This window comes from Tenrec ecaudatus, chromosome 5 (genome assembly GCF_050624435.1).
Source record: "Tenrec ecaudatus isolate mTenEca1 chromosome 5, mTenEca1.hap1, whole genome shotgun sequence".
In the NCBI taxonomy this organism is placed as follows: domain Eukaryota; kingdom Metazoa; phylum Chordata; class Mammalia; order Afrosoricida; family Tenrecidae; genus Tenrec; species Tenrec ecaudatus.
The window spans coordinates 128,269,235-128,289,299 of record NC_134534.1 but is presented as its reverse complement, the minus strand read 5'-3'; the positions used below and the strand labels follow the sequence as shown (position 1 = coordinate 128,289,299).

Genomic DNA, 20,065 nt, shown 5'->3' with positions numbered 1-20,065 from the left:
AATAACCAGCGTCATCTCAGCTTACACAATGCTGAATGAAAAAATAAAGTTAAGCAAATTTTCTGCTTGATGGGTGTCGAAATGGCTGTGCTCAGCTTTGCTGCAGACAAGAGCAAACCTTTCCATGGGAATTATAAACCAGTCTGAGTAAGATGTTGAAGCATTTCTCCAAAGAATTCTAGTAGGAGATGAAACGTGACTTTACCAGCCTGATCCTAAAGGCAAAGCACAGTCACAGCGGAAGGTGGAAGGGGTCCAGGCTAAGCAAAAGCAGAGCCGTCCAGAGCAAAAGCCAGGGCAAAGTTGCTTTGCTTTGTTTTATTCTCAAGGCATTTTGCTTGTGGACTTTCTGGAGGGCCTAAGAACAAGCATAGCTGGCTGTCGTGTGAGTGTTTTGAGGGAGCTAGCCAAAGCTTTAGCAGGAAAACGATCAGGAAAGTTACATCAAACATCCCCCCCCAACCTCCACCCCCCCACCCCCATGCTCCTGCTCATTCTCTCACTTTGCACTTCTTTTTGTTCCCTAAGCTTAAACAATCTTAAGTTGTAAAACAGACTGCACTGACATGAATCAATTCCCTGAACCTCAGTTCTTCTAGAATGGACTGGATGGCTGCTCTCGTGGCTTACAAAAGTCTCTTGACCTTCCCTGGTCTCTCTTCACGTCTGGAACTGACTCTCCCTTGTAGCTCCATTTTTAGCCAAACAATCGACAGGCCTGTGAGGGGAATGATAACACTATTGATGGGTTCACACCTCACAATAATGACCCATTTAGGACCCCGGTGGCAGTGTTTACCGAAGACCTCTCATACATGGTTCTCTCCCCACCCCCACCCCCCTCACCCCTTCTTAGCCATGTGGTGCTCTATCACGGCAGGGGAAGGGGACATTTTTAACAAACAAATGTATTTTCTCACAAGTTTGAGTTCAAGTGCCAGGGTGTAAGGGGAGGTCGGTTCTATTGCGGAAGAACTTGAGGCCCAGTAAAGTGTAGGAAAATGCTCAAAGCCATTGTCAAACAAGCCTCGCTGCCTTAGATTCAGTGACCCAGAGAGTTTCCAAGGATGGAAACCTTTGTGAAAGCATATTTCTTTTTCCTGCAGAGAGGCTGGTAGCTTTGAACCACTGACCTTTCAGGGAACAGCCCAGTCAATGCTTACTCCTCAGTGCCATCAGCAACCTTATTGTCCAAGGTCGCAGAACTATGTCAATCCCAATCCCAAACAATGGACATTAGTTACTGATTATATATCCATATGGATTCATCAGTAGGTACCAATGTACCGCTCAAATGCGAGATGCTAGTTCAGAAGCCCTATTGGCGGAACAGTGAAGTGCTCAGCAGCTGAGATAAAGGCATTCAATACCAAGGGCTCAAGTAGAAAGCAAATGTTTTGAGAATGATGATGCCAACAAATGTACAAATGTGCTTGATACAACGGATGTATGTATGGATTGTGATAAGAGTTTTATGAGACCCCAATAAACTGGCTTTAAAAAAAAGGCATTCAGTGACTTCTCGGGAGAAAGTCTGGCGATGTGCTTTAGGAAGAGGCACCAACAGCGCCCCCTGGGGGACAGGGCAGGGCAGTTCTCTTCAGTCACTTGGGCAGCTGAGCCACAATCCACTCCACAACACTCACAAACCCAGCAAAGGGGAAGGAGCGTCATGGATCATGAGGCCCATGGGGACTCTGCTCAACTGCCCCTAAAGTTGAAAAGTAAAGTTCATTGAACGATAAATGCCTCCAAGAGAAGGCATGGGAATGCCTCCAACACAGAAGACAAGCTGGTGGTGGTGGCAGGTGGGAGAGCCGGCAAAGCCAGCTCAGGCAGGTGCTTCTGCTGAGTTGTATACTTCTTAGGGAGCCCTGGTGGCATAGTGGTTACACATTGGGCTGCTAACCACAGGTCAGCAGTTCAAAACCACCAGGGGCTCTTAGAGAACAAGGACGCTTTCTTGGCACCCCATAGGTCTACCCTGCCCTATCGGGTCATGGTGAGCCAATGGCAGTGAGCTTGATCTTGAGCTTCATATGCTTCTTGGTCAAAAAGATCCTCCACTGAGACAGCTGGAGCTGCCAGGTCCCTGTCTCTGGATGATGACGTCTCTCAGGTTTCTGTGCCTTGGCTGGTTGGCATGTGCCTTTGTTTCCCAAGGATCATGAAAGGGCCTCAGCTTTTATCCAGGGTATCTTAAAACAGAACTCTAGGACTCCCTGTCTCTGACCAAGCAGGTCTAAGTCACCTCCCCACTCAGGGGAAACCAATCTGCCCTAGGCCGACCCCCATGCACTCGCCAATGGGTTCGCTTCACACGGTGTCAGTCAGTCCCATCCTTAGGGTACCCTCTAGCCCGCATGCCTCATCCATCTGCACCCACCTTCCTCCCGAGCTCAGGAAGGCATGGAAACGCTTAAAAACTCAGGGCCAGGCACCCACATAATCTCCTAAACCAGAGCGTGGCAAAGTTTTTCTATAAAGGGCAAGATGGAAAATTGTAAGTTTTGTGGTCCAAGAGACAAAATCAAAGATCTTCTGTAGACATTTATGTATTAAGAAAGAAAGCACATTTGCATGCATTCTATTCAAATTTGAAAATGTAAATAAACGCTCAGTTTGCAGACTGTACAAAAGCCAGGCAGCTAGTGGGATCTGGTCCCCAGGCCAGAGTGGGCCGACCCCTGTCCTAAACGCTGAGTGAAAGGGGCCATGGAATGGGTAGAACTGACACTTGTATTTGGAAGAGAAGGCAGGAGCCATGGGGTTAAAAGCAGACACTCAGAGAGAGTGGGAAAATGGGAGCTGGAGAGGACTTGGGATGGCAGAGCTTGGGAGAGAGCTTTAGGGAAGTTTGGAGGGAAAGGTGAGATCGAGAGGCAGCGGTTCTAATGACCGAGAGCTAGCGAGTGTGAATGAGCGTGAGGAAGAATTGCATAAGATGTTCAGTGCCTGACACATGAAATCCCCCAGGGGCTCTAAGACATTTTCAGTAATTGTGGGAGTGGGACTGGTGGTGTTCCTTGCTTTCTTTCTGAAGTGTGGTACCAGCTGGAGGCCACTTTATAGGGATGGACCCCGAAAGCCACTAGCTCTGTTGACTGGCTGCCTTTTTGTGCTAGCCAACCTGAGCCATCTCCCTGCCCTCACAGGTCCCCCCTCTTCCATCTGGAACATGCTCCTGCCCTGTCCCTGTCTGTTCTCTCCATCCCAGGCCCAGGTCCTTCTGTCTCAGGGAGATCCTCCCTGAGCCACTCCCTGCACTGTCTGCCCACCCTGTGCGGATCTAAATGATGCTCAGGTCCCTCGTCTTTAAAGGGGACCACCGATGTCTGCCACTGTGGGAAATAGGCAAGATAGACGGGCTGCACTTTGCAAACTGTAAACTACTGGACACCTGGAAGTTGTCAGGGCCATTCAGCTCCAAGAGCCTGGATTTTGATCAGCATCTCTGTGGCTTCTTTGCAGGTGCTAATTCAGTGAGTCCTGAGAACTGAGAGTCCACACAAGCAGAAGCACTGCTACGGGAGCCAGGAGACGACGACTTATGAACTAGGGATCGATTTCTAGCAAACGGTTTCATTCACCAACGGTGGAAGTAGTGTAGGCTGGGGACCCTGACTCTGTGTTAAAAAACCTCCCTTCGTTCGAGGTAATTCTTTTTAGAGTGGGAAATTCTGAGCCCCACAAGCCGCCTCTGAAGGAACAGCTTCCAGACTGCTACCTTTGCCAGCCTGTAATGTCAGCTGAAAGCACCTCCCATGGTCCTTAAATAAAATCACCTTCTGCGTTGAGTGTAATTAAGCACAGACTTCAGCCCCAGCGAGCCTGCATCTGCACCTGCCACGGGGATCCCCTTTCCCGAGGCACCTGTCCGGCCCTGCGCCCTGCTCCCATTCATTCCCACGCCTGCGCTTTCGCTCCGCCGCCGCCGGGCAGGACCAGATGGAGCAATCATCCTCCCCATTCCGCCCTGAGGACCCCCGCTGCTCTGGGGAGAGTGATGTGGTTGTAAGACACATAATTAGACAAGTCAATGGACAATGCCGTGTATTAGAGGGGGTGGACTTGCCTAACGCAAAACAGGCGCTCCCATTCATCTCCGGTGCAGTGAAGCTAGGCGCTCAGCCCCGCCCCGCCCAGCCCAGCAGGGAGCGCGCCTGGGGTGAGGGGTGGGAGGGAGGCTCCTGGCCGCTCCCTTACCGTCGGTTTCCAGGCCTCTCAAGCACCATCTGACCTTCTTCCCTGTGCCAGGATGATTCATGCCCCAACAACACCATTCATGCGGAAGTGTCCCCAGCAAGTCTCAGTGGCGCCGTGCAAGGCACAGGGCCCTCAGTTCCAGCCTGCCCTCTGCCTGTAGGACAAGCAATGACAACCTGGCCTGGACTGGTCCAGCCACCACCAGGAGCCCCCTCCCCTTCCCATCCGCGAAGTGATTCCAGAAGGGGCCTGACATATCCAGAGAGGCTAGGTGACCTTGGGTGTCCAGACCTCTGCTAGGGAGGACACAGAGTGTGGGGGCGAATCAAAGATGGGGGTTTGGGATCCAGGGCTGACCCTTGGGCAGTGGGGTGCCAGGCAAGTGACTCAGCCTCCTGACCTTTAGTCTCCCCTCATGTAGAATGGCTGTGATCTCTGTTGACAGGTCTTAGGTAGGTTTGAACAGAGCTCCTTGGTAAAATTCAGAGGCTCCCTCGGGGCAGCTCAGAGCGAGGGCGTGCCAGGTCAGTCGTCCAGGAAGCAGCACCGAGAGGTGTTCGGTGGTGGACACGATTCGGTTCCTGAGCAAGGCGTCTCACACACACAGCCACCCCGTGTCAGAGTGAGCCTGTGATGCTAAACAGGTTTCAGTGGGGTTTCCAGACTAAGAGACTAGGAAGAAAGGCCTGCGAACCAGACAGTGAAAACAATCATCCAAATCACAATCAACAACGATCCAAACATCACAGGACCTGGCAGCTTGTGTCCCTTGAGTAATTTGCCAGATTTTGTGGGGCACAGAGTCACCATAAACTGGTGTCAATTCAACAGCATCTAACCCCTGTCCGTGAGGGATAAAGGGGAGAGGACAGGAGTGGGGAGGGCCCTAAACTCTGCGGACTGACCCTGCAAAAGGACACAGGTGAGGGAAAGGTTGAGAAAGGAGAGCCCGAGGCTGAGGTACTACTCTGAGAAAGCCAGAGGGTCGATAGGAACCCCCCAAAAAGGCCGCCTATTGGAAGGGCCCCACTTTGGGCAGGATGGCTCAGCTCCAGGACGTAGAGAGACCGGTGTTTGGCCCTGAGCAGCTTGGGGTAAGCTGAGTTCACGTAGTAGGCCACGGATTAGAACGGTGGCATCTAGAATCTACCAGGTCAATACTCTCCTTGTCGCAGCTCTCCTCGAATGGAGAGCAGACTAGTGCACCCCCACAGCTACCCCAAGGGGGTTGGTGAGAAGGGGACAGCACTTTTCCTTGTCATCCTGGGTTGAATAGTGTCCCTCCCTGACCCCTGCCCACCTGGAACCGATGAATGTGGCATCTTTTGGAAAGAGGGACGTTGCAGATGTTGTGAGTTACAAGGAAGCCATCCTGGATTAGACTGGGTCCTAAATGCTATGGCAGGTAACTTTTCACAAAGGCCAGGTGGAGGCCAGGTGACAACAGCTTGTAGTGACAGAGCTAGCAGCCAATAAATGCCACCGATTGCCAGCAGTCACCAGGACCTAGCAGAGGGGTCATGGAACTGATTTGGTATCAGAAAATCCAGGATTTCTAGCCTTCACAACTGGAGAAAAAAAAAAATCCCTCTTGCTTTAAGCCACCTCAAAAACAAACAAATTCATTGTCGATTCAATTCTAACTCCTAGTGAGGGTAAACCCACCGATGGATGTTTCCAGGAATGTAACTCTTCCTGGGAATAGAAAACCTCATCTTTCTCCTGCCGGGTGGTTTCCAACTCTAACCTTGCGGTTAGCAGCCCAACATGTATCCACTGTGCCACTGGGGGAAGCTAACATTGAGGAGAGTAGAATAAGGATGTAATACGGGCTTTGGCCACATTACTAAGCAGCTGGATCATGCCGCTCCTGAAGTCTCCTCTGAGTAGACTTTCCTGCTCATGAGCTAACAAATCCTCTTAATTCTGTCAGGTTTCCTGATATTTCTAAGAAAAGCCCTTGGGATAAATCATCAGAAAGAGAAACGAGTATCCCTCTGAACCCCAAAAGGAAGCGCAGGTTGAGAGTCAAGTTTTGAGAGACTGGGCTTCGTGGAAGGGTGGAAGAAGGATGTAGGCCGCTTTAGGAACTCGGGTAGAGGTGTGACTCCTCAGTCCAGGGATTGATATGACTTAATTCCTTTGTCTGCATCCTGCTGTCCCACCCACTCCCCTTTCTGTAGTAAGGTGGTGTCTCCCATCTCTTCTCCACTACATAGGTGCTTCTCACATTTCTTCTCCTTCCTGATTCCAAGTCACCTTTGAGACTGCTCTCAGAGTATCCCACCGCCAAAGGCCCGACTCTCCACATTGCCCAATCCCAAGTTTCTGAGGACACAGATCTGATGGCTCGTGCTTGTTTAGACACCCTCAGAGATTCCCATCTCTGAGGGGGCAGGCTGCTTAGTCATTTTAAAATTCTTCTCAAATGGTCAAATAGACTCAATTCAGAGCTCCTGGATTAATTAAGACTTTTTGAACCAGCCCATCTCTCAGCCTGCCCTTGGATCAAGGTCAATCTGGATCCAGGCAGCTCAGGGTATAGCCACATGGTTTAAACATCATGAAAGCCGCCTCCACTGGCAGGTTCGGGCCTGTAGGAAAACTGATGGAAAGGTGTAGGACGGGAGAAGCCCAGCTCAGGGCTTGGCAAAGCAATGGTTCAGAAATGATAGAAAAATACAAACCAGTGCAGTTAAGTCGGCGCCAGCACATGGCAACCTCCTGTTTGTCAGAGTAGGACTACGCCTATACGGCTTTGAATGGCTGAATTTCAGAAGCGGATTACCAGGCCTTTCTTCCAAGATGCCAACTTTTCAGTTAGCAGTCCAGTCCAATAGCCAACTGTACCCCCCAGGGGTCTAAAAAGTCCAGTCTCTTTTCAAAGGGTATATAGCCCATTGCCATTGAGCAAATTCCCCTCACAGTGAGCCAATCGGACAGAGCAGAACTACCGCCTGTGATTCCAGACGTCTGTTCCTTTCTCCCACAGAGTAGCAGGTGGATTGGAAGCACTAACCTTTTGGTTAGCAGCCAGGCACTTACCCACTGCACCACCCGGGCTCCTTAGTCAAGGGTGTGGTGATTTTAAAACAAGCCTGCTGCCAAAGTGAATCTCGGACCCACAACCCAAATATTCTGATAAATAATCAAATTTACAGCTCAGCAGTAGGAAAGGTTACATCTTGGGAAGCTTTCAATAAAATGAGTATACTCGGGGAGTTGTGTTTAGGAAGGAAAAACAAGTGGCATAAAGTTTACTCTTTTGGGGTACAGACTTCCAATTTTGCTTTAAAAATACGTGGGTGTATACACACACAGAACCAGGGGAATCAGGACTGGACATGCAGGTGCTGGAACGGTAACTGTGGGCCTCTGGTGAGAGGAGTTTTTCATGAAGCATGTGTGTCCAGCTTTTTTTTCTAAAGGAAGTTTTACTTTCTAATCTTAACAGACTTCTTGAAGTGATGGCGCAGGAGAAGAGCGGTCGTTTGGAGAAGCTGCATCTGCGACAACAGCCCTCGCTGCACCGTCTCCAGCATTTTGTGTTTCAATTTTTCCCAGTTTTAATTTCACGCAATTCCAAGTACAGAATCTGGCATCTGCTGCCCTCAGGAATAGCCTTGTTGGAATTGTTCTTCCCTGTGGCGAGTCTTTGAATCCCAGGCTTTCCCAGCAGGAGGGAGCCTCCTGTCAGGAGCACTGCCCAGAGCAAACCTTCTCATGATCAGAGGATCGGAGCCTGGCACGCAGGGCCTTAACAGGACTGGGCGGACAGGCAGAGGAAAGAGAGAAAATCCCTGCGAGCGAGCGAGCTCATTACACCGGGACCTGAGGACCGCGGGCTGCCAGAGGAGGAGACGGAATGGCCTGGAGGATCTGCGGGTGAGAATGCAGGCTGGCATCACTTTGAATATTTTGAGTAACAAGGGAATTGAGACTTGTACTAAGAAAACACTCGGTCTTGTCGGGAACCAGGGATCCCTACATAGTAAAGAGCAAGGGCTTCAGAGCCTGTGTTCACTTAAGCCATTGCGTTGTCCAGTTTTTTGGTTAGGTGCTTAGGTTTTCTTTCAACAGGTGGCACTGGAAAGCGCTCAGTGGCTAAAGCATTGTGATGGGCGCTGATCGCAGTGCAGAATCGAAGCATAACCCACCCACGTTGGTGCTCTCGGAAAGGAGAGAGGACACATCCGTGTCCCCAGCCACAGAGAGAGCAGAGGCCGGAGGAGACTGTCACGCGTTGTAGGCGTTCTGAAGAGAGGGCTGTTCTTCACGGACGGGAGTTGAGAATCGAAGGAGGGGTGAAATGGAAATCCAGGCTGCCTAATGGAAAGGGAGGAAAGCTAGTCTGGCGGGTGTGAACGTGCGCTGGGGAGCCACAGCGCCCGAGGGGCACCCCGCACAGGGACGACTACTTCACCGTGTCTTGTGGGCCAGGCACTCCGGAAGACAGACGGCAGAGGAGCCCCTGAGTTGGGGGTTGACTGCGGGCCAGCTGGGGGGAAGTGGCTCTTAAGCCAGCCCTTCTGCTGCTGCTGCTTCCTGAGCGCACACTCCCACGGGAGCTTGGGGACGGGCGCCAAGGGCAGCGAGGCCTGAGCACACTTGCACGCGCCTGGTCTGCGCCTTGACCGCACTCGGTAAAGGCAAAACCGCCGCTCCCAGCAGGTCTGAGGGGACACACACACACACACACACACACACACACACACACACACACACACACACACACCACCCTGCAGACCCACATCGCAAGAGCTCTCCCGCAGGTACGCCTCATCTCCCCTTTTATTTTTTCCAGCGCGGAGACATCCGATTCCACATTCATCTCTTTCCTCCAGCTTATCTCCGGGTGGCTTTGGAGAGCCTTCTGCCTTATCTCCGAAACAAATGGACTCCTCCGAGAGCTCCCAACAGCAAAGCCATTTATCTGGTTGACATGTGTTTCCCTGTTTGTTTTCTCCAGCCTGAGACCAGAGTTGTGTCAACTGTGGCTGGCTGTGCCCCGGTCACTTGAGAGGCATGAATCAATTTCCCAGCTGCGTGTATCATTCGCTGCCTTAAATCACGTCTAATCAATGCTCCCCCATTCGTGATGGATTGAAACTGTGTGTAATACCTTCAGAACATGGACAGGAAAGGAAGCCCAGCCACAAACAAAAATTCCCTTGAGAGCTGAGATGAAATGATGTTAAGGAGACATTCACAATATTTGATTTGCTTTCATGGCGAGGGCTGACTGAACAGTCGGGGCGGTTTGGAGGGATGAAGCGTGAATTTACCTGGCACAGAACATACAGACGATTTTATACCCCGGGGCAGTTCTGCATCTTGCAATCTTTCATAATTAATATGTTCTGAAGCTTTGGTACAGTTTTTACACTTTTGTTCCTATATTGTTAACTCATTTCTATTTCTCTGAGAGGAGTCTGCTGTGGGCACCATTAGTTAACTGGGTCACGTTCCAGTTATCACACCTACACACCTCCCCACAACAAACAGATGCCCAGGGACCACTGCTCCAGCAGGCTAGTTCTTAGACAACCTTAGAGTGGACAGAGTGTGGCCTTTTCTCTCCTCCTGCTCAACTCTTGGTAACTGAACTTGATCCCTACAGACCAAATGGAGTTCTCATCAGCAGGTGTGAAAGGCATCCCCCAGCTGTTCAGCCTATTTCGATTGCCGTGGGGAGAGCCCTGGCTCGTTTGTAAATTAATCTCGTGCCAGTGAAAGATGATACCAGCCTACTTACAGGCACCTCAATGCAGCGTGCCCACAGCTAAGCCTGGCATTATTCTTCAAGGATAATAGGAGAGAGGGGACCGAGAAAAATAGGTCAATGGTTATGCAAACTCAGAAGATGAGGCCATACTGTGATTCGCAGATATAATTAATATCGCTATCTAATCTGCTGACCTGTGTAGACTTTTACCACTAACATGCTCTGAAGTGATTACCAGCGCTGACTCACACCTTCAGAGTCCCAGCTCCCCCAGCAACCTGTTGCCCAGGAGGTTGAATCCATTCCCGTTAGGTTCTGGGAAGTCAGATAGCAGGGATGACTCCTTCTGTTAGTGTGCTGCTCACCAGTTGTTATAAACAGTCTATTTTGAACAGCCTTCTAAACCCACACATAACTTTCAGGAAAAGTAGTGTTCTGGTCTGGAGTTCAAGAAGTCTAAAAAGGGTCAGAGGCTGGCATGCCTCTTGGGGACCCGCCTCAACTGTGCCAAGGTGCTGAACTTACGCCCAAAGCCAGGGTCCATCCCCCTGTGCTGAGACTGGGCAATCACCCAGGGCTCCTCCCTGTTCTTCGCCAACCAATGTTTCTCCCATCAGCGAGGGTGCTTGGGAAACTGAAATGGTGCCATCAAGGGGATTGTGGCTCACAGTGACGCCATATGACAGAACTGTTTGTTACACTGAAATCTACTGGATCCGATCACCAGGTCCTGTCTCTTCTGGAGCGGCGCATGCATTCCAACCTTTGGGGTAGTGTACCTTTGCACCACAGGGCTCCTCCCGACTGGTACAGGAGATCCCGAAGTTGCTTGGCAGGTGTTGGTTTGAGCAAACAAAAGGCAGCATACCTTTGGCCCTGTTTTGGGGGACAGACCAGGTAGAATGTTCTTCACTCACCTTAAACCAAGCGATGTGATATAATACAGCCTTAGCACCCTGAACAAAGGGGGTAAGGGAAACACTGTGGCCGGGGAGCCTGGAATCCGAGGGCTTCCACACATTGTCTGTGTGCACACCAGCCTCGGGAGTGCGGCTGCCCTGGTCGTGGAGTGGTTACAAGCTAGCTGGGCTGCCATCTGCAGTTGGAACCCTCGGCAGCGCCACGGGAGAAAGACCAGGCTTTCTGCTCCCGCCAACTGTCACAGTCCTGGAAACCCACAGGGGGTCACCATGAGTCAGTAGTGACTCGATGACAGTGAGTTTGGTTTTTATTTTGTGGGGTCAGCCTTGGTGGCATAATGGGTCTGCGTTAGGCTACCAAACCACAAGCTCTGGAGTTCAAAACTAGTCGCTTCTCAGAAAGACCAGGCTTTCTCTGCTGTAAAGACAACAGTCTCAGAGTGTCACAGGGGCAGTTCTACCTTGCCCCGCAGGGTCACTATGAGTTGGAATCCACTCTGTGGCGGTGGTTTGGGTTTGCTTCCAGGTTGTTTGAGAAGGCCCACACTGGCTTCTTCTTTAAGGGTGTAATAAGGTTTTCTACTCAAGCTAAGTCCATCACAGTGATTCCTAAGAAAACCTCCAGGGCTCTAACATCTTAACAGGACTTTTTAAAAGTTCAGGGGAAATTCCATTATAATTTCATTCCATTTTTCAATGAACATTTTGAAGCGCCCTCCTAGACGAGTGGATTTGGTCAACGTTGTGTTGGGTGGACGTAGAGGCAGGGGACCCCAGAGCTCCCTGAAATGGGCTGCAGGTAAAGATGGCTTAAGGAGGCGTAGCTTTGCACTGGCTGCACGGGTTCGACCTCTTCTTGAGCATGAGGCAAGGTGCTGCATATTTTGAAGAAGCTGAGTGAGTGCCCGGTGTGAACGCACCTGCCAGATGGCAGAGGCGCCCCGAACAACACACTCATACAAACTGGAATCTACATTGGAAATTCTAACGCACACAAACTTTGTACATGAAACACCTTTCTTGAAATAAAATGCTACTGAAATTACTATTTAACCCGTTTCATTTCATTCCCTCCCCTGTGAAAACTGGCTTTAATTCATTTGTTCACTCATTCAACCATTCTTGATGGAGCACAGAGAAGAGGCCCTGAAGATTCAGCGGTAGAAAAATAAGACACACACCCTGCTCCCTGGGCACGTGCCCTCAACGGTTTTCAAGTCCCTGGACCACAGGCTACAAAAGACCAGGATACAGAGGGATGGGGAACAAACCAGGTGAGCACCTATGATGGCCCTACTTTCTGCTTCTAAGGCCCTTCCAGGCTGTGCAGAACCTGTCAGGCTCTAAGCTCAGGGCTCAGCTGAGGGCTTGGGGCATCCATGGCAACTAGAGTTCACGGAGCAGAGAGCCAGAGAGGAGAGCGCTGCAGAGAGAAGCCTCCTGGAGAACCCAGACAGAAATTACTGAGAGGAGGCAACTACCTGAGGCAGGGGAAGCACCCCAGAACTCAGCCCTCACACAGGGCCCGGTACAGCACCTACTACTGCAGCTAGACAGGAGCAACTCAACTCTCATGGCCATGGCCCAGTGCTCCAGAGATCTTGTCTCAGTACATGGACTCCTGTTGCAGACCTAACAGATAACAAAAGCAAGACCTAGGCCGTTCCAACGATTTCCAAGTAACTTCACTGCAGCTCCACACAAAGGGGCGTGGATTCGAGCACGTATGCAGCTCCCGACATCATGACGGTCACAATAAGTAGCATCCATATAACCCAAGGCTACAGGGCATTGAAGGCAGCAGAAAAACACCAGTATTCTAAATGAGGAGAAAAATCAGTTGATACCAACCCAGACTGTCATGTGGTTCTACCATGCACACATGGGCTGCCATGAGTCAGGATCGAGGCAAGAGGAACTAAAAAGGCTCACGTGTTTCCTTATATGAAATCCAGGCTAGATAAATCTAGAGAGACAGTAACTGGATTCGTAGTTCCTGAGGGTATGGCAGGGAGGTTGGGGTAAATGGGAAGCTAGTAATAATGAGCACAAGAAAATGTTCTAAAATTGATTACGAAGATCACATAACTTTTTAATGTTTAAGCTATTGAATTATATGATATACATATTACATGTCAATAAAAGTTAATGTTTAATTACACATATATGTAAAGACATAGGCTACATATATAAACAGGTATGTGTCTGACTTTCCTATTTTGTACAAAAATGCAGCATACCCTATATGCTTGCTGGGTTGGTTTGTTGGTTTTTTTTTGGTTTTTTACTTGAACATAAATCTTGGAAGAGCTTTCTCTGACCATACCTGGAGAGAATCTTCTTTTTCTGTTAATATTGGATTAGATTTTTCCTTATCTATTTCTAGAAACTCTACAAAATAGGGAAATTAGCTCTATGTCTATTATCAGAGTTGCCAATGTTATTTCCTTTTAACACTGCAGATGGTCTTTTTTGCCATGTAGAATTTATTTTAAATTTTTCTATAGAATAAAATTATATGTAATTATCAGTAAAAAGAAAATGAAGGTGGTTTAAGACTCCCACATTTTAGAGGACTATAAATGTAAAAATTCAAGAATCCCAGCAAACTCCAAACACAAGAAATATGAAGAAAATGACATGAAGGTACTTCACAAACAAATGGTTCAACACTTGTGATTGAGGTAATACTTTAAAAGCAGCCAGAGGAAACGACACACATGGTGTTCACAAGACCAAAGATAAGTGACCATCATTCATAAAAACCAATGATTTCTGTAATTGCATAATTGCATCAAACAATGACTCCAGATAAACCTGATATAAAAGATGTAAAAGAAATCTACACTGAAATCTGCAAAGCATTGTTTAGAGAATTAAAGATCTAAATAAATGGAGGGCTAGAACACATGTATGGGCTGGAACACTCAATTATCATTAAGGTGTCAATTCTCTCCAAACTTATCTGATCCAAAGGGAAAAAGGATAGGCACAGAGACCAAAGCAATAGAATGTCTAACAATAAACCCACAAAAATATGGCTTTTGATCAAAATTGGGTTTTGATTAAAGTTCAAAGGCAACTCGATGTATAAAGGGCATTTTTCAACAAATGACATCAGAACATTCATATGAAAAAGAACATTAATCTCCACTTACACCTCACAGTGTACTCAACACATAACAAAATCGATCACAGACCTAGTAATAAAGCCTAAAACTATAACGTTCTGGAAGAAAAAGCTGGGGGAAATATTTGTGATCTTGGGTTCCAACCATTTCCCAGTAACATAACTGTAGTACCAAAGGAGCATGGGTTCTGTAAAGGTGTCTAAGATACAACACCAAAGCACAACGAATGGGAGCAGAACAGTGTTGGAGGTAGTGCCAGAGGATGGGCCTGTCTGCAGAGGCACTCAATGTGATTGAGGAGGAGCTGCATTCTCAAGTGCAGTGAAACTCGGTGATGGAAATGAAGTGAAGCCTGTGGGAATGGAGCCTTCAGGATCTTCATTTGCTGATGGACACCACGGAGTGTAGGAAGAAACCACTGTATAAATAGACTAAAGAAGAACTTAAAATGTAAGAAATATTAATCTAGGAAAACTAGAAATCACCAAAAATGAAATGGAACACATATAGATATTCTATGTGCTAGTGGGCTGAAATGGACTGGCATAGGCTATTTTGAGTCAGGAAATTATATGGTTTACTCTACTGGGAATGATACAATCAAGAATCATAGCATTGCATTCATTATACAAAAGGACATTACAAGATCTATCTTCAAGTACAATGCTGTCTGTGATAGGATTATATTGATCCACCTTCAACAAAATCTAGTCAAGACAACTATTATTCAAATGTATGTACCAAACAGGAAAGCTAGTCAGAAAGAAATTTAAGAATTCTACCAAGAACCTCCATTGGAAATTGATCAAACAGGCAATCAAGATGCACTGATGATCATTGGCCATTAGAATGCAAAAGTTGGAAACAAAGAAAGGAGCAGAAGTTAGAAAAATGTCTTGGTGATAGAACTGAAGCTAGAGATGACATGATAGAATTTTTGCAAGATCAACAACTTTTTGTCAAAAATATTTTATACAAAATGAAGATGACTATACACATGGATTTCTCCAGATGGAACATATAAGTATCAAACGGACTATATCTGTGGGCAGAGATGATGGAGAAGCTTGATATCAGGAGCTAGGAGCTGACTGTAGACCAGACCACCAATTGCTCATATGCAAATTCAGGTTAAAGTGTAAGAAAATTAAAAGACGTCCACTAGAGCCAAAATATAACCTTGAGTCCATCCCACGTGAATTTCGAGAGCATCTCAAGAGCAGATTTGCTGCACTGAACACTCATGACAGAAAACCTGATGAACTATGGGAGGATTCAAGAGCATCATTCATGAAGAAAGCAACAGGTCTTTAAAAAGACAGGAAAGGGGGAAAACAAAAAGTCAAAGTGGATTGCAGACGAGACTGAAACGTTCTCGTATTCAGAGTACCTCAGGCACATGGAAAACAGTGATGAAATCAAAGAGCTGAACAAAAAAATTCACAGGGCAGCTTGAGAAGACAAAGTAAAATATTATAATGAAATGTGTACAGCCCTAGAGTGAAAAAGTCAAAAGGAAAGGACATGCTCACCCTACCTTAAACTGGAAATTTTCAAGTCTTGAGTTGCAGTATTGAGTCTATGGGCAGAATATTGACTGATACAGGAAGTACCAAAAGAATATGCAGTCACTGTATCAAAAAGAACTCGTTGAGATTACACCCTTACAGGAGGAAGCATGTAAGAAAGAGCCAACGGTGCTGAAGGAAGACATCCACGCTGCACTGAAAGTAACAGCCAAAATCAAGACTCCAGGAATTGATGGACTACCAATTGAAATGTTTTCAACGGACTGATGAAGCACTGTGTGTTAGACAGGGTTCTCTAGAGACGAAACCAGATTGCTTGTAATTTTATATATATATAAAGATAGATAACACAAGAAATGAACTATTAAATTATATACACCTAGATAGATATATAATACAAGAAATTATCAGTTAAATTATAAAGCAGTACAAATGGCTCAGTGCAACTCACTCTCCTGAGAGAGCTGTGAGACACTGGCAGTCCTTCAAGGGCCGCCAGGTAGTCCTCTGTAGAGAGAGAGAGAGCTAGGCTATATAAGTACAGGCAGCAAACAGCAAGGCAGGTCGCCAACTGTTAGCCAGGTCACCAACCGTCAGTCCCCAGCTCCAGAGATGTACATTTCAAGCGTGTGGTCTTAAAGGGACATCAACTTACTGCGACACAGTCCACCGGCTAGGCATCCCACAGGTAGTGGAGCCTAGTAAATTAGGGCACAGAACAAGCAAGGTAGCTGCACACTGGTCCAATGATCAAAGAGCGAGAGACAAGAAAGGCGAGGCTCACCGAGCTATTTATCTCTCCGCCCTTCAATTAATCCCATTTGTGTTTATCGGCCAGGCTGGCACAATAAACTATCTCACACTGGAAGCACTTACTCCTTTATGCCAGGAAATTTAGAAGACAGCTTACTTAGCCAACTGACTGGAAGAGATCCAGATTTGTGCCCATTTCAAAGAAAGGTGACCCAACAGAATGGGCAAATAATAGAAAAATATAATACCACATGCAAGTAAAAGTTTGCTGAAGATCATCCAATGATGTTTGCAGTAGTACATTTACAGGAAGTTTTCAGCAGTTCATGCCAGGTTCAGAAGAAGTCATGGAATAAGATATTCTGATATCAGATGGATCTTGGCTAAAAGCAGAAATATCAGAAAGATGTTTATGTTTGGCTTTTTCCCCCTTAAAAGTTTTATTGGCATGCAAGTCCCCTATCACACGATTCAAATAGAGTTGTCCAATCACCACCACAATCAGTTATAGAACAGTTTCTTCCATCTTGTCCTCATCAGCTTCCAATGTCCTCCCAACCTCCCGTCGTCCCTCCTAGAGACACTAACCCAGTCACTGTCACCATCGTTTCCTCATGCTTTATTGAATACGCAAAAGCATTCGACCATGGGGATTAATACAAACTTTGGTAGCCTTGATAAGAATGGGAATCCCCAAACCCTTCAGTGTATTCATGCAGCGCTTGTACAGGGATCAGAAGCAGTTATGAGAATGGAACCAAGGAATCCTGCATGGTTTAAAATCAGGAAAGGTGTGCAAAAGGGCTGTATCCTCTCACCATACCTGTTCAGTCTGTATGCCAAGCAAACAATCACACAAGCTGGACCATGTGAAGAAGAATGCAGCATCAGGATTGGAGGAAGGCCGGTGAACAACCTGAGACATGCACGTGACACAATCCTGCTTGCTGTGAGTGAGGAGCTGAAGTACTTGCTGAAGAAGATCAAACATGCAGCCTTCATTTTGGATCATGACTCAATGTAAAGACTACCCAAATCCCCACAACTGGTCCAATAGGTAGCTTCATGATAAACTGACTGAAGGTCAAAGTTGTCAAGGATTTTGTTTTGCCTGAATCCACAGTTAATGCTCTTGAAGCAGCAGTCAAGAGATCAAAAGGCACACTGCATTCGGTAAATTGCCTCATGTGCTTTTTCTATAGTCTCATATGCATGTGAAAGTTGAATTGAAGAAGGAAGACAGAAGAAGAATTGATGCATTTGAATTGTGGTGCTGGTTAAGAATATTGAGAGTTCCCACGGGCTGCTAAAAGGACAAACCGATCTGTCTTGGAAGAAGTACAGCCAGAGTGCTCCTTAGAGGCAAAGGATGATGAGACTTTGTCTTACATACTTTGGACATGTTGTCGGTGAGACTAGTCCCTGGAAAAGGATATCATGCTTAGTAAAGTAGGGGAGCAGTGAAAGAGGATATGGATTGACACTGGGGCGGCAACAATGGGCTCAAGCAAAAGAACAATTGTGAGGATGGCCCAGGACCAGACAGTGTTTCCCTCTGTTGTGCATAAGGTCGGCTATGGGTCAGAACTGACCAGACCAATCTTTCTCCTGCAAAGCAGCTGGTGGGTTTGAGCCACTGACCTTTTTGGTTAGCAATGCAACATTTAATTAATTGCACCACATCCTTATTAGAATGGTAGAAATTAAAATGACTGACCATACCAAGTGGTGGTCAGGTTATGAAGGAACTAAAATGCTCCTGCACTGATATTAGGGGGAAAGTTGAATGGTAAGATTTGACAGTAAAATATGAGATCTACCAGATGACTCAGTTATTTAACTCTTAGGCATTGACCTGTCAACACAAAGATTTGTACACAAATGTTTCATAAGAATTTTATTTATAAGAGGCAAACACTGGAAACCACCCAAATGTATATGTCCATAAACAGGTGAATGGAGAAATCTATTCAATGAGATACTATGTAGCAATCAAACAAACCTAAATCCTCTTGATGAAGGGATGAATTTCAAAATAATTATTCTTGGTAGAATAAGGCTGACAAGAAAGAGTATATACATTACACGATTCAACTTAGGTCAAACTCTAGAAAATGCAACTTCAGCTTATGACAGGAAGGCGATCCGTGTCCCCTGGGCACTGAGGGTGAGCCCATCATCTTGACCGTGGTGATGACTGCCCTTGGGATAACAGTAATGCACACATGTGAAGTACATTCTAGGTCAAGGATATCCTGGAAAATCCTTATAAATGTTAATGGACTCCACATTCTAGAGGTTCTGTCAGACCTATAATTTTCATATTTTACATATTAATCACTTTAGTAGAATACTTTGTTTTATCTTGGTAAAAATAATTTAGATTTTGACTTTGAAAGCTGCAACAAGTGAAGCAAAAGGTATAAACATTAGCTGACCAAAACCAATATTGTATATACCAAAATAAGGACAGAGTAAAAACTAGGAATTCTAATGCACAGATGAAACTGAATCAGATATTAATTCTTGACAATGAGTAAGACCACAATTCATTGCTGCCATGTCAATTCCAACTCAAAGCGCCCCACAGGACAGAGCAGAACTGCTTCACAGGGTCTCCCAGGCCGTCCATCTTTATAGGGCAGACAGCCTCACCTTCCTCTTGAGGAGCGGTCAGTAAATAGGCTCTAACCACCGACATCCGTGTTAGCAGCCGGATGATTAGCCCACAGGGCCACCAGAACGCTTTGGAGTCATTGAGCTGGTGTCTGCTGGTTGTCTCTGTCCTGGGCACTGCTGGGGGTTGCAGAACCCGAGCCTGCGAGCTGAGAACCCTGCACTGTGGTTCTCAGCTGCTCTCCAAGCTCCTCTATCAGAGGGGCGTGAGAAGTTGCCGACGACTTCTCTGGAGAGTTCTCCAGCATCAGGAGGCCCAAGCCTCTGCAGAGCCCACCTTCATCAGACAGCAAGGCACTGCCTCCTTCAAGAAGAGGATGCTGCAAGCAATCCTCTGTCGTGGGTTGATTCTCTTGGCTCTCATCTAGGTCTGACTCGGAGTCTTGGCTTCCAGAGGATGAGGTACTGGTACTGTCTGATTCCTCCGAATCACTTGCCTCTGAATCACTGGAGCAAGTTGCCTGCTGCCTGGAGATGGAGCCAGCTGTTGCTAACACAGCTTCTTCCTCCTGGACAAGAAGCGCTGCTTGTTCCAGTTCTTCCAGTTCTAATCCCAGCTCAGCCTTTGTAAGGGATTCCTTCTTTAAGGCTTCTGCAAGAGCTGCCAATTTTCTGGACCTTGGAAAAAATGAATACAAACATTTTTCATGTTAGGATTGTTCATTCAATGGCCTGAGGACAGCACTGTTTTCCTGCTAGGCCTGGGTAAGCAGTGGGGGCAGACAATGACTGAATTACATGCCTTGGTTGGGAGTGTCTGTTAACAGGGCTAATTGTGATGGTCTTCTGGCTGGGTATAAAATGAAATAACGAATCTGCTCACTACCAGCAAGAAGGGGGTGTATCCTTGGGACACTGCATCTGGTTTGCCTCTGTCTACCTGACTGTTGGTTCATGGGACTTGAGTGGCAGTCTGTTACATGGTGTGACTTTACCGGCTTCCCTAGTCCTGTGGATGGGGCGAATCCTCCAGATGGACTTCTGAACTTTGGATTTGAGACCAGCCAGCACCCATCACGACAGGGGTATTTTCCTTAACACTTGGTGAGCTCTGTGAGCTGCTGCCACAAACAGCAGACCCCTGAAGCAGGAGATAATTCACTCAGGGGAGGCCTGGTGGTTGCT

General features: G+C 47.1%; 1 protein-coding gene across 1 annotated transcript in view; it reads right to left on the bottom strand.

Annotated features, from left to right (window-relative positions):
* Positions 1 to 18,148: 18,148 nt before the first annotated feature.
* The window catches only part of SHQ1 (SHQ1, H/ACA ribonucleoprotein assembly factor), a 134,739-nt gene continuing 132,822 nt past the window's right edge, over positions 18,149 to 20,065 (bottom strand). The window contains exon 11 of the mRNA XM_075549886.1: positions 18,149 to 19,558. Within this exon, the coding sequence (XP_075406001.1) occupies positions 19,018 to 19,558 (541 nt within the window). The 3' untranslated portion in view covers positions 18,149 to 19,017. The remainder of the gene's footprint in view (positions 19,559 to 20,065) is intronic.